General features: G+C 38.6%; 3 protein-coding genes across 3 annotated transcripts; 2 read left to right on the forward strand and 1 right to left on the reverse strand.

Moving 5' to 3' along the window:
• Positions 1-1723: 1723 nt before the first annotated feature.
• LOC149047803 (uncharacterized) lies at positions 1724-3360 on the reverse strand. Its single transcript, XM_089200448.1, has 5 exons — positions 3266-3360; positions 3039-3139; positions 2751-2929; positions 2303-2476; positions 1724-2079 (listed from the first exon to the last, which is right to left on the reverse strand). Exons 3-5 carry the CDS (start codon positions 2852-2854, stop codon positions 1968-1970), a joined length of 390 nt encoding a protein of 129 aa, XP_089056574.1. The 5' UTR covers positions 2855-2929; positions 3039-3139; positions 3266-3360; the 3' UTR covers positions 1724-1967.
• Positions 3361-8359: 4999 nt separating this feature from the next.
• On the forward strand, positions 8360-11347 carry LOC149047804 (uncharacterized). Its single transcript, XM_089198740.1, has 5 exons — positions 8360-8442; positions 8545-8679; positions 9305-9372; positions 10090-11286; positions 11324-11347. Exons 4-5 carry the CDS (start codon positions 10243-10245, stop codon positions 11345-11347), a joined length of 1068 nt encoding a protein of 355 aa, XP_089054866.1. The 5' UTR covers positions 8360-8442; positions 8545-8679; positions 9305-9372; positions 10090-10242.
• LOC149047805 (uncharacterized) lies at positions 11280-14236 on the forward strand. The gene is made up of 2 exons (XM_089202037.1): positions 11280-12421; positions 13280-14236. Exons 1-2 carry the CDS (start codon positions 11419-11421, stop codon positions 13585-13587), a joined length of 1311 nt encoding a protein of 436 aa, XP_089058163.1. The 5' UTR covers positions 11280-11418; the 3' UTR covers positions 13588-14236.
• Positions 14237-15127: the final 891 nt, after the last annotated feature.

A 15127-nucleotide genomic window follows, 5' to 3' on the forward strand; every position in this document is an offset into this window, starting at 1 on the left:
GGGCCTTTTGTTTTGCTTTGTTTTTTGTTATTTCTGATTTTCAGTCAAAAGAAACTACGCAGAAATCTACAAATCCACGGATAATCCAACTGACGGTGTGTACACCATTAAACCTGATAACTTGCCTGCCTTTTGATGATGTATTCTGTGACCAAACGACAGCCGGTGGAGGGTGGACTGTGTTCTAGAAAAGACTGAACGGCTCGGTTGATTCTTTCCGCTACTAAAAAGACTACAAATGTGGCTTTGGCGACCTGAAAAGGGAATTTTGTTTGGGACTGGACAAGATTCACCGCCTGACCTCACGACATGCTGCGTGTGGACTTGGAAGACGTTGAAGGGAACACAGCCTATGCCGAGTATAACTTGTTTAGTGTTATGAGTGAGAATGACAAGTACAAGCTGATCCATGGTTCTTATTCAGGTAGAACTGTCATTTCGTCTCTTCTATTCTAGTCATTATATGAAGGGGGAGGGGAGGGGAGGGGAGGGGAGGGGAGGCAGGAGAGTGCTAAGTAATGTAAATATGCTTAAACTATTTAATATCATTCAATAAATTTGGAAGACAAAAAAGTAACCTCAGCTAATCGATATGTAATCTTAGTCCAAAGGTTTTCACCGGTGGATCATGCGCAGTTAACCTGACGAACTAATGCAACTAAGATGAGTATCTCGGCCAACGTATTTATTGGTATTATTAAATTGAGTCATTCAATCCCTAGATTCTTCGAATAGAATCGTAGATATTTGTAAGAATTCTTTTAATCCATATCGTTATTGTTAAATTATACTTATCTGACATTTCAAGATTTGTTCTGCCTTACGAACGGCTCGTTGTTGGTCAAACCTAATACTCATAGTGCGGCTCATGTTTTCAGGAAGTTCTGGTCACTCTATTGCTGTGCATCACGGTATGCCATTCACTACGAGAGATCAAAATAGTGGCAACCATGGGGGTCACAACTGCGCCATCAAGTTCAAAGGATCCTGGTGGTACAAGAGTTGTCACCGCTCAAATCTAAATCTCTATTTAATATTTGAATAGAAGATTCTGTAGAATCGGCCAGTTAACCGTTAATAATAATAATCATAATAGTAAAACTAACTTAATCTATATAGCGGCATATATAAAAAGCTCCTTATCAATGGCTTGTATCATCATGGCCATCATGCCTCCTATATTTCGCAAAAGTCGCAAAAGTAATGAAATATCACTGCGTGAAATAATCCGAATACGGTCCCTTATGTAGGTCTTATACAGTCAGTACACAAAGTCGTGTACGGGATCTATAAGGAGGTGTCATGATGTATAAGGTACTGTTTAAGGATCAGTATACGTCAGGCTATGCCAAGAAAATAGCAGGATCTTATACACTTGTAGCAGGATTTCTTATACGCCAGTACTCGTTTCAGTATACATGTTGTATACGGAAGGAATTATGAGGTATACTGATTTTGTGTGGAAGGCACGTATACAGTCGTTGCAGGATTTCTTATTCATTATTACACAAGTCCGTATATATGATGTAAACTGCATGAAGCAGGAAAGGTACTGATAGTAGAAGGTGCGTATTGTGGGGCTTTAACGAGCCTTTTTTGAGCAATCTTAATGGGAAAATTCACCATTCTCGAGTATTCTTACGGGGTACGTTCAGCGTTAAAGATTTTTGCATTGCTTAGGTGTGATCTAGGTGGAATCATAAAATCGTGAATCATCTCATGCTTCAATTACAAATAGCTGTTAATTTATTTCAGTATTCCTCAGTCACGTGTTATTTTTTTCGTAGTACATATACATTAAAAAAAAACTAAAAAACCTAACATTTGTGTTTCTCAAAAATAGTATTGTTAATAATAATGAGAAGAATGAAAGTTGAAAATCTAATTTACGAAAAGGTATAATCCAATGATTAAAAGTTGTGATTTATGTACAATCACACTATTCCTTTAACACACAGAAAAACAAACTATTCGTTCTCAAAATCACAATCGCTTCCTGAGGAGCTGTCATTATCACTTTCTTCTCCTTCTCTTTCTTCCGCTCTGCTTTCGTCAGTGGTCTCTTCATCCTCAAGTTCTCTGTTGAACCAAAAAAATGTTAGTTAAACAATGTAACAACCTTGTATAAAGGAAACAAGCATATTACGAAATTTTTCATAGCATGCAATATATAGAGACAGAGAATTTTACATCGGTTGACATAGTTTATACATTCTTATGTGCTTCACTTCCATAGTTGGTAAACTAAAAGTAAAAGCGACAGCATCCAATAAGGAGTGTAAAGGCTAAGCAGTATTCTTACATTTCCGTTTGTTCCTGCTCTCTCCTTTGCATGATTTCCCTCCATTCATCGGACAGCGCCCATTTAGGAGAACCTGTGGGTGGCTCTCTTTCTACAGGCTCCCCTTTACGAGCCTTTGTTCGTTTCCACCTTTTGTTTGTTGTGTTTTCTGTCTTTTCGCTGCGCTTGTCAAGCCTAAGACAATAACAATATTATAATTAGAAAATGCCGTTGACTTGACTGAAACCGTGACGTAAATCCAACCCTTAAAAAAAACCGGGCAAAAAAGCGCTAATAGGTGACTAACAAATAAACTGACTTTAAAGCCTACCTGACATTTACAGTCCATCATTGTCAATAACAAGGAACAGTCTGGCAATACTGGACAATTTTTAAGGATAGAAACATTTCCATCTTTCTTGCTATTAGAAATATCAGTAAAGGACTAAACCTTTAGCATGCTTCTTACTTGTTTAGGAAAGCTTCAAGAGTTTTGCTCCTGTATTTTGGGGGCCTAGACACCCATCCTCCTTCGCCTTCATCAGTATCTGTGTCATCATCGTCACTAGACATGTGCTCTTTACTTAACTTTGCGAAGGCACGGGACTCAGTCTCATCCTTGACATGAGCTTTTCTTCTCTCATATTTCTATGAGATAAAGAAAAATTTGCTTTTTAGTACTTTTCAACTGACTTTCATTGCATCATTCAAAATGTATCATTTAAGTTATTTTAATGCATATTAACTGTATACTTACTCGTTCTTTTCGAAGATTTTTCTTATTTTTCAATTTTATTTCATCCGTTATTTTTCCAAAGGCAGTCCTCCGTAAGTGCTCATGTTACTTTTTGGCAGTTCCTGAACAAAACAAAAAAGGCTTTAATTTCAAAATTGCGTGATTGGGGCCTGATTATCTGTTATGGACAATAAATCTTGGTTGCAGTGGTGTCCTCTAGTTTTAAATTGCTTATATAGTAAACTTACGTTGTACAGCAGCTTTACCAAATCCACCTCGGTGGCCTTGGCGGCAAAGTTCATCAACAATCAGCTGAGTTACCTTTGTGTTGTGAGGGCTGGTGACCCTGACAGGGAGAAAATATACAAAATATTTAGGCCTCTGTATCTCGGTGAAAAAATTTTTTAGTGCCTTTACTTATTCATTCTTAAACTTGGGTTAAATGTATGGGTCCAAGTCTACATATGAGAAAAAGTGCTCATGGGTCTTCAAGCCTGCCTTAGGCCCCGTCCACACTGCGTCGGAGAAATTTGAAAACGCAGCTTCATTCCACGGTTAAGCCTACCGTCCACACTAATCCGGAGACGAAGACGGAGCTTTCCGAAAACGCTCTTCAAACTGAAGGAATTTGGCCTTGCGTTTTAGTGTGGACAGAGAACATTTTAAAAACGGAGCTTTTCGAAAACAATGACTTCACGATTATCTTGTGATTAATCCTAACCCTCAAGGATGCACTCAAGCGTTTTTGTCGCCGTTGATTGTTGCGTTTTCAAATTTCTCCGGCGGAATGTGAACGATGAACATTTGATGCGCTTTCAGAGTAAAAAGTCCGTTTTCAAATCAAATTAGATTATATCAGTCCCACAAAAAATAATTACCCTGAAACCTGCATGATAAATTTTAATTACCAGTTGATTTCCGTTGCACAATTTTGATTTGACTTCTTTCCTTATTTCGGGTTTTCTAGCCCTTAAATTTCTTTCGAACATTGCCGATCGACTTAGAATACTTTCAAAATCCCCAAAAATCTGATGTTCAATTTGTAAAATCCCCGCCAGTTGTAGCAAAGTTGGCAGCGCGCGAAAACCAGGAAAATTGGTGAACATGGCCTTTGGTCAACAGCTTCCTTCCTATGAACGCGCGGGGAAATGGCGCAGAGGTACAGCAGTTACAGTGTTCGTCTTAGTATTATACGATCTGAACGCTAGGCAAATAACAGGAACCTACATGTATGGTACTTTTGAGCTTTCCGTCAACTACATGCTGAAAGTGTCTCGAACTAGTTCAGCTTGCCAGATCTAATTGCACGTCATGAGAACGCGATCTAGTTTTAATTGTTTAGAGTCGTTTCTCCCTACCATTAACCTAAAACTCTCTTCATAATTCGTCCTCAGTGATAAGAGAGAAATCAGATGTCTCGATGCGCAAATGATTATTTAGCGGGAATAACTCTCACTCAAGAAAGCTTGCCATGAGTGATTCTTCTGCCGGGACCTAAAAAAGTCCCGAGAACTCACCGGGTCCAAATATTTTCGCGCGCACAAGTTAATTGAAACTTTCGGAAACGGGCCCCTATTGTTATACAAAATACTTAGGCGGCAAGCTCAAAGTCCTTCCTCAAATAGGAAAGATGGCGGCAAAACGTTGCCAACAAAATCACAGAGTTCCGCGTGTAGCTTTGTCTTCGCGCTGACATTACGTGAATCATATACAATTTCATGCGAGTAGGAAATAGATATACATGCACTAGGTCGTTATCAGAATTTAAATTCTAAACAAGTGCACAGTTTAATTTTTACTTACGATTCCCTTCCTCTGTATTGCTTTGCGGGGTCTCTACTATTGTGGAGCTTGTGAGCCTCTTCCTATTACACAAATTTGAATACTGCCGCAATTAGTGCAACATTATAAACTTCCATTTTCACGGTAAAGCAAGTAACTCACGTCACAAACAGGTTGTGTTCAGCCTCTCATGAAAACTCCAAAAACTAAATGAAATCTAAGTGACCTAAATTGAGCGGTACCAAGACAAAAGCTTGTAAGCTTTAATCACACTTACATGAAAATTTCTCACCTCGATCAACAGAACGACTGAAAAGCCAGAGCAAGCAGCTTCCCTTAAGCTTTTAAAATTAAAAAGTTAACCAGCGACTGACATGTATTCATTTAGCTTAACTGAGATTTTGAACGATATCATGTAACTGATGTAAATGAGAAAATTACCATCAGGGTGTAGTCTTCAATGAGAGAAATATACATCGTTGTTCGATCGTTTCAAAATGACGCCAACTTAGCAGAGGGAATCAGGTACCACAACAGCAATCCAAGGTTTTTCAGTCAAAATTTTTAAACTCACCTGAACAAGAAGAGACGATTTTGTTCTCTTTCTCTTTTTCCCTCATCCATCAGAATCACTCTCGGTTCCATCTACGGGATGGGAAGAAAGCTTTTCTACCTTGCCGTCTAGGATTTTTACTTTTTCGGCCAGTTCTTCAACACGCTCGTTTGAGCTTCGCACGGTCTGAAGCAGTTCCTCAATCGACCTCTGGCAGGCAGCAAGGCCAGTGATCAACTGCTGCGCTGTTTCTCGTGAGGATAGGGGCGTAGATCCGCTGGATCGGACAGAAGATGACGACCGACCAACTGAACTTACTCGCGAACTCGAACCGCTAGAAGGGGATGGAGTCCGTGATATTGAATAAAAATTGCTTGGTGCACTACCGCGACTTTGTGCGCTGGAATTCCGATCCATGTTTTTGAAATCAGATGAATAACACTATTTGAACCGCAGAAGAATTTGCATAAGTCGAGAAACAGTCTGAATCAGCGAACCTCGTGAACTGAAAATTCCCGCCACAAAGAACCAACAAATAACCACGAAGCGGCTGCGTGAGCTTCGCAGCCAAGCCTTTTTTCAACGAGTTAGCATAGTTTTCCAGTCACGTTGGTGGAGGAAATGAATTCTGTTTTACCTGCAAAAGAGAAAATTGTGTATTGTTCGAAGAGGAAGAAGAAAAGATTTAGGCACAGGAATGTGGTGCTTGTCGGTGATTTTAACTCGGACTATTTTCGTAGCTACAAGGGTGTTACATCATACGCCGGTAGAAGATTACAAGATATACTCCAGCAATTCAGCTATAGCGTAATGAACGATAGGAGCCAGCCAACAAGAGTTACAAGTGAGACAAAAACACTGATTGACTTGGTTATTACCAGCAAGCCGGAGATTATCAAAGGAACTATTAAAACAACTGAGTTGGGAATCTCAGATCATAAGCTGGTTCTTGCTACAATATGGTCCAAAATAAAAAGGCCGCCTCCAAAGATAGTCAGGGCCCGCACCTTCAAAAGATTTGATCAAGCTACTTTTGTGAAGGATATCGAGAGTGCCCCGTGGTCAGTATGTTCAGTGTTTAACGATCCAGACGATTGCTATTGGGCGTGGTTACGCATATTCAAAGATATCTGTCAGGTGCATGCGCCTTACAGGGAAGTTAAAATTAGGAGCGTCTCGGTACCTTGGATAACACCGCAAATACGGCACTTGATGAATAAACGTTTCAAAATGCTTAAAATGGCACAACGTCTGGGTGATCCAGACCTGTGGGCTGAGTATTCGGAGTTGCGGAATAGAGTGACACGGGAAGTGAGGCTTTCTAAGAGCAGATACTATTTGGAACTGTTCAATGAAGTGAAGGATTGTAAATCCTACTGGAGACTGGTAAAAAATGCGACAAACGGCAAATCGATTACCCCGATATTAGGGATCAGGAATGCGGATGGAAAAGTTGTCACCTCCGATCTGGACAAAGCGAACATACTTAATGAACATTTCTCAACTATAGGCGAAAAACTGGCCAACGAATTGCCGAATACCAACTCGACACAAAGTAACGTTCATGTATCTACCGTCGCATGTCACTGAACAAGGACTTGGGAACCCTCACCAGTGGGCGTATAAAAAAGGTCATTCCACCGAGCTGTTGTTAGTGAAAATAACGGATGACTGGAGACAAGCGATCGACAAGAAACATGTTGTAGGCGTGGTTTTTGTAGACTTTCGTAAGGCGTTTGACGCAATTCCCCACTCCATTCTGCTCCGAAAACTTCAAAGTCTTGGTGTAGCTGGGGACTTGTGGTGTTGGATAAGAGATTACCTCTCTGGAAGAACGCAAGTAACGACGATTAATGGGTGTCAATCTCAAGCTATGCCAGTTACTTTTGGTGTACCTCAAGGGTCGGTGCTGGGCCCTACCCTGTTTTCCATCTTCTGTAATGATCTGCCCAATATTACTGAGGGAATAGATGGTGACCCACAGCTTCACATGTACGCAGACGATACCACCGTCTATGTCTCAGCTCCGACCTATGATCTGGTGGCCTCCAAGTTGAATGAAGTACTAGCAAGGCTATATACATGGTGTTGCGAGAACTGTCTCACTCCACATCCCACCAAGACGGAATGTATATTGCTTGGTGGACGCGGAAAATTTACTGGGCCAAAACAAGCTATTAAGATGGGTGATTATGTTGTCGGGGAGGTTGTTTCTGCAAGATGCCTAGGTGTTCAGATAGATAATGCTCTTAAATGGGATCATCATGTACCGGAATTAGCTAAGTCATATACGCAGAAGTTGAATTTACTTAAATCCTTGTATTTCCTTCCTATACAGGCAAGAATTGATTTCTATTTTAAGGTTATTCTGCCGTCTGTGACATATGGTATGTTAGTTTGGGGCTCTTGTGGTCGAGTATTTTTCTCAAGCTTAGAATCTATACATGTTAGAGCGGCGAAAATAATATTTAACTTGGATTGGTGTACTCCAAGCAAGGAGGTTCTTGCCACAGCAAAATGGAATACCTTAGAGATTATGTATGAGAAACGATTACTAATCTTAGCGCATCAGGCTTATTATAATCTTTTGCCACGTCCTATGAGCCGTCACTTTGAAAAGTATGTAAGTAGCTACGACTTCAGGAGGAAAATGACATTTAAGTTACCTAGACCTAAGACCGATATGGTCAAGAAATCATGCTCATACAAGTCAATTACTCGGTGGAACGCTCTGGAAAATCAAATGAGATCAATTCAAGACGTTGACGCTTTTAAAAAGTCACTCAAGTGTATTTTTAAGCCACGTATGTTATAATGATGTACTATGTAGAATTTTTATTGTTGAAAATATGTAGAAATCTTACATTAGTCTTCTTATAATTAGTTAGGAATTTAGTTTTATTGGATTTAGTTAGGAATTTAGTTTTATTGTCCGTACACGACCACATCAGCTTTTGCTGAATTTTTTATCGTGTTTAAATAAATGCTGTTGTTGTTGTTGTTGTTGTTGTGATCACTGCGATCGTCTGGTCTCGATCAGGACGTTTAATGCCCACAAGCGAAGGAAGACCGTCGATAATGCAAAAATTGGTAAGTCAGTGTGACTTTGAATGGTTGTTGTTTGCTTTTGTTTGGTCGGCTTTTCAAACTGCCTGTCGATGTAACTGTGTCTAATTTTATTTTTGATCTTAGATTACACAGATGAATTGCTTAGCCAAGATCTTCGAATTCACTCAGATTCAAGCGACCTGGATCTTGACTTTGATTTATCAAGCGATGAATGTTCTGAAGTTGCAAAATTTACCGCTGAAAGTCCGGAACTTCAAGGTATATATTCATATATCTATTTACACCAAACTTTAATGTTATTCACCTTCAGAATAAACCTTCTTTGAAAGCAAAGTTTGGGTGAGATTGAAGTTTTGAGGGCTTAAAGTTAATTGGCTTATAAAGTACAGTTTTGTATTGCAGATGTTAGCCCGCTCCAGGATGGGGCTAAATTTAATTGCAAAATACCACTTTTTACATATCACAATTCAGCTATGCAACTAGACCTAGGGGACACAAAAATGCAGTTTGTTGTGCATGTTTATTCATTGTTTGTGACCTATAGGCCTCACTTTTAAGCTGAAATATAAGATGCTGTTTTACAAATCATTGTAATTCCTCCAAGACAAAATTTTCCTTGGACTTGTTACGATTTTGTGTTCACGAGTGAACTTTTTGGCATTGACATGTACATGTAAGGTAACAGATATATGAATAGTTGGGATTGTAATGCATATGGTGTTGCAAGTGTCACAATAGAGAATCATGCAACTTCTTTTTTGAGTGAAAAAGAAGTTAGTTATTTTTATGAGCAAAAACGCACTTGTTTTTTTTTTTTTGCTGGTGACTAAACCTGTGCTCTCACTCTCTTTTGAAGTGACCTATATTTCTCTTTAACCAACAGATACACATGTTTCTGGAAGTGACGACAGTAATGGGTTGTCAAGTGCTGAGTCATCTGACAGTTTACATGTAAGCCAGATGTTTTAATTGTCTGACTAATACATCAGTAAATATCATCTGGCCTGTTATAAGCCTTTGCTGCTCAGTGGGTGGAGCATGTACAAAATAAAGAGCTGCACTGAAATTAATTTTCAGCTTAATTCTATTTTAAAGGAATTTGAACTGTATTTGTAATTAAATATTTATATTGTATTTGTATTTGTAATTTTTTTTTCTCCACTTGACAACATGAAGACAATATTTTTAACAAATTGGTATTGTCTTTGAAAAGCCTCTTTGGGGAAAGTCAATAATGGATGTATGTATGTATTTTCCCTCATTCCATGTTTATTACTATAATCCTTAAATGAAGGAAAATGCAAATCATACTACATGTAGTGAAAATCAGTTTGACCTGAAATTCATTGCAATACTCAACCTTCCCATTATGCATAGGTCACATTGATAGTGTTGGCCACTGTACATGTATTTTCAATGGCATAGTATAAAATAGTTATGCAACGCTTTCTTGAAGTAATATTACCATGGAATATTCCACTTGTAACTTGTATACTTCTCTAAAGCATTGCATGACTAGAATGTATTTTGAGCTTTTCCTGTGATGAAGAAGGGGTATTTAATGGCATTGTGTTAATTTCACGGTAAAAGAAACAGAATGCTGTTGAGTGGGTATTTTTTCTTTTAATATTGGTTGAAAGTTACACATTTACCCTTTTTTCTTTTTAGGGAGAGACTGATGATGAGGCTGAATTGTAGTTTAAAAACCTACTGTCATCATCTGAGGATGATGATATTACCACTGATAAGAGTAACACTACGCAGAGTAATAGTTTATCAGTATTGAGCAACACATCTATCAGTCTTATAATTATTTTTGTCATGACGTGGAAAGTAATGCACAACTTGTCAGATGCTGCAGTGAATGTTCTGTTCTGTTTTCTGAAAAGACTACTGGATCTAATGGCTAGAATAATTCATTGCAAGGCTCTAAAACAAATGTCAAACCTACTTCCCCAATCCCTCTATATGATTAGGAAGCATTTGGGAATCAATCGAGATGATATTGAGAAATTCATTGTTTGTCCAAAATGTTCTTCATGTTACAAACCTGAGGACTGTGTACGAACTCTGTCAAATGGAGGGAAGAAGGGTGAACGTTGCAGCTTTGTGGAATCTCCCCATCATCCACATAGAAGCCAAAGAAGGTCATGTGGAGCAGCACTTTTCAAAGCTGTACACTCCAAACATGGAGAACTGATTTTAAAAGCAAAAAGAGTGTTTTGCTACCGTTCTGTCAAGAAAACCCTGCAAGAATTCCTAAATCGTCCTGGATTTTCTGAGAAATGTGAGCAATACAAAAAGTGTCCTCGAGATCCTAACTTCCTAGGAGACATTTATGATGGAAGAGTCTGGAAGAATTTCAAGAGTGCAGAAGGAAAGCCCTTCTTTGATGCCCCCAATACATTTGGATGCATGTTGAATCTTGATTGGTTTCAACCATACAAGGATTCTGTTTATAGTGTTGGGGTGATCTATTTAAGTTTCCTAAACTTGCCACCACAGGAAAGAAATAAAGAGGAAAATGTAGCAGTGGTGGGAATAATTCCAGGTCCTCAGGAACCAAGTCGAAATGTACATTCATTCCTGGACCCTTTGGTGGAAGAATTGTTAGACTTTTGGGATGGTGTTTGGTTGGACTGCCCCTCAACAGGACCCAGATTTTGTCGGCTTGCTGTTCTTTGTGTTACCTGTGACATTCCAGCATCTCGCAAACTTTGTGGTTTTCTGGGCTTTTCAGCAAGAAAAGGCTGTAACAAGTGCAAGAAAGAGTTTCCAAGGTCATCATTTGGGGAGAAACAAGATTTCTCTGAGTTTGATCGAGACAGTTGGGATTTACGCACCAACATTGATCATAGAGAGCAGGTCTGGAGAGTTCACAACTCAGTAACCTCAAAGAAAGGCCGTGAAAAGAAGGAAAGTGTGAATGGAGTGCGATTTTCATCTTTGATTCACCTTCCATATTTTGACTTCATTGCATGTGTCGTCATTGATCCCATGCATAACTTGATGCTGGGTACTACAAAGAAAATGCTTAAGATTTGGAGAGAATTGAACTTGCTGGATGAACAGGACTTCAAAGTGCTTCAAAAAGGGATTAACAAATTGAAAGTGCCTTCCAGTATCGGGCGAATTCCATCGAAGATTGCGTCAGGCTTTAAAGGTTTTACTGCTGATCAATTTAAGAACTGGGCAGTGGTTTTTTCATCCTTTGCTTTAAAGGACATACTACCAGACAGACATTTACAATGCTGGAAATTATTTGTGAAAGCATGCTGTATACTGTGTTCAACAGTTATATCCACTTCGCAAGTGAAAATTGCTGATGACCTTCTTCTCAAGTTTTGCAGAAGTGTTGAAGATTTGTATGGTTCTTCTAAAATCACACCCAACATGCATCTTCATTGCCATTTATGTGAATGTATCCTTGATTTTGGTCCTGTTTATGGATTCTGGTGCTTCTCATTTGAGCGCTGCAATGGTATTTTGGGTGCTTTACATGTAAACAACCATCAGATTGAGGTACAATTGATGAGGAAATTTATTGAGCGGCAACAAGTGAGGGGCATGTCATGGCCAAGAGAATTTGATGGATTTAAAGACATGTTAGCATCTGCAGATAAAGGCTCATTGGCACAGACAAAGAAGAATCCTTTGACTCCAACTGAATATAGAGAAAGTATGAAACTCAAAGCTGACACTGGAACTGACCTGTTCCATTTGTCATTTGTTGACAAATGCTCCATTCAAGTGTTATCTCCTATCAAGGAAGTTTACATGAGTGATGACGAAGTTGAAGCCTTGACAACAATGTACACTTTCCTACACAAGGAAGACACTATTGTTTATGTTCCCAAATTGTCATGTCAATTTTCACAGTTACTACTTTATGACCAGAAACTTGACTCCTGGTATTCAAGAAGTGAACGGTCAGCCTGTATACTTGCGCAATGGTATGGTGCAAATGGTTTGGATACAGCTTCAGTGGATCTGCGGCCAGGTGAGTTTGTACATGTGGTTCAAATGTAGTTATGATTTTAAATTTTTCAAACTAGTTTGATTTGTTTATTCTCTTGTTCTAATTTTTTTGCCATGACTTAAAGACCTGTAGAAAAAAAAAAAAAAGTTTGAAATCATTTTGGCCTGAACTTGATTTGTGAGAACAGTGAGGTGCGATAAGGGGTCACACTTTACCCTATTTTCTAAATTAAATGCTAGGCTCCAGATAAATGCTGGTTTTAGTTGAGAAAATACAGTGTATTTATTCCTGTGGACTTAAAAAAAATGCAGAATGTACATGTCCTTGTCAGAAATATTTTGGCTCTCCAAAGAATTATTAATGGAGACAACAGTGATATAATGTAGAGGAATACTTTTTCTTTTCCCCTTGAATCTGTCTTGTGGCAATTTTTTTTACTTCCCTTTTATAGTTGCTGCAATAAATATTAAGTTTGCCCTTCAGTGTCGTAAGATTTTCAATCAAAGCAGACTTGTTTATCTCCTTTTATGGGCTTCTGTGTTTGAATCTGTATAGTAAATACTTTATTGACAAACAAGCAAAAGGAGAACCAAACCCAACAAACACCTGCTTAAAAAATGATTGAGCATACCCTTTGCTGTTATTACCTTGGTATATTTAGATGCAGAGGACAATAATAGTAAATACTTTCAGTGTTTGCAACTTAACAGTCTTGCTATTTATCACATTACAAAGCAATACTCTACATGTATAGAAGAAGTAAGATTCACTAGATCTTAGTGAATCTAAGTTCTTAAGCTTTTTGTACAGAACATAGAAGATTACTACATGTATGTTTATAGCACTCATCCTCTCTACTATTTCCTCTTTCTCTTACAGGGATTGTCCAATACTTCTTCAAGCACTCTATAACTATCCATTCCCCAACTGGTGAAAATGTGAACCTACCTTACACACTGGCTTGTGTTCATTGGTACAAAGTTCACCCTCATGCAAGGTTTTACTTTGGTTTACCAATTCAAGCATGCCTGCCATCATTTGAAGTTGAGTCAGTGGCAGCTTTTATTCCAGTAATGAGGATTGGTAGTATATGTGGTGTAGCTGAGTTGAGCTACAACTTAGGCACTGCTAATGGTAAAGAGAAAATTGTTGTGGCTGTCCCTCTTGACCTTAGGTTACATGTATGAATATTAAAGGCAATTATGACTTTTAAAACTAATTTAAAGCAATTAGAACAATTGAAACTGAACTTATATTGTTTGGGCAGTGTAATGCTCTGCAAAGGGTGATCAGAAATATGTAAGATGCTCTGAAAGACTTGTAAGGTTAAGTAATGTTACTTAACCAGACAGTAAACAAGACTGTTTTGTCTCTAACCTTAGTATCCAAATATGCTTATTTTCTGAAAGCTGATGATGTTGCCATTTGGCTTTGGCATTCTCTTTTGTCTGGCTATAATTGAAGAAACCATGCTTTCATTTGTAAATATATAGTTTTTTTCCCTACACATACATGGTCAGTGAAAATTGGTTTTCAGTCAGTAGATATTCTTGGATTTTTTTTTTATTCCAGTGGGTGGCAGCAGGTGTCTGCTTTAGATATTGTAAAAAGAAGTTTGAAACACCCGGTTTTCACCCAACTAGGAGTCTACTGTAATTGTTGGAGTCATTGTTTTTTTTCTGTTAGTTAAACTGTTCAACACAAGTGTATATAAGTTAGCTTACCCCCTGAGGTCAAGTGAGTGGCCCTATATATTTTCATCAGTGGTGGTTTGCACTGTAATTCTTAGCAATACAGTTAGCAAATAAATGAAATTTTACTTTAGTAAACAACTGTATGGTGATGGTACTGACCTCTAGCGGGATAGTGCAACTTTTTGCCTTTATTCTTGTGTGGGTTTTTTTGGCAAGATTCTTAGCTTTGGACTATAGATTATTTTCACCAAACTTAAATCATAGATTGTATCAACTGATTGGACTGTGTCAAATGACCAGACTGACTACAGTCATTACTCAACTGCCTCAAACAATCACAATGTCTCAAATGATCAAAGAGGTTCACTGATACTGACTCTCTAAAATGACCAAAGTGCTTCCAATGATCCAAATGGGTAAGATGAGCTGACTTGCTAAAATTACTAAAATGACCAAACTGGTTAAAATTCCCCAACTGCCTCAATTGTCCAAACCTGTTCAATTGACCCAATTGCCTCAAATGACCAAACTGGTTCAAATAACACAACTACTGCAAATGACCAAACCAGCTCTGTTGACCCAATTGCCTCAAATTCCCAAACCAGTTGAAATGACCCAAAAAACCTCAAATGACCAACCATTTCAATTGGTCAACCCAGTTGCCTCAAATGACCAATCCAGTTCAATTGGTCAACCAAATTGCTTTGAATGACCAAGCCAGTTCAAATGACTCAACTGGCTGAATGACCAACCCAGTTCAAATGATGCAACTGCCTCAATTGGCCAAACCGGCTCAAATGACCCAACTTGCTGAAATGACCCAACTGGCTGAAAAGACCAACAGCCTCAAATGGCACAGCTGCCTCAAATGACACAGCTGTCTCAAATGGCACAGCTACCTTAAATGGCACAGCTGCCTCAAATGGCATAGCTGCCTCAAATGACCCAACTCACTGAAATGACCAAGCTCATTTAGATGACCAAATTGGTTCAAATTGACCCAACTGCCTCAAATGGCCCAATTCCATAAATG

This window comes from Pocillopora damicornis, chromosome 3 (genome assembly GCF_964200805.1).
Source record: "Pocillopora damicornis chromosome 3, jaPocDami1.2, whole genome shotgun sequence".
NCBI classification, from domain to species: Eukaryota; Metazoa; Cnidaria; class Anthozoa; order Scleractinia; family Pocilloporidae; genus Pocillopora; species Pocillopora damicornis.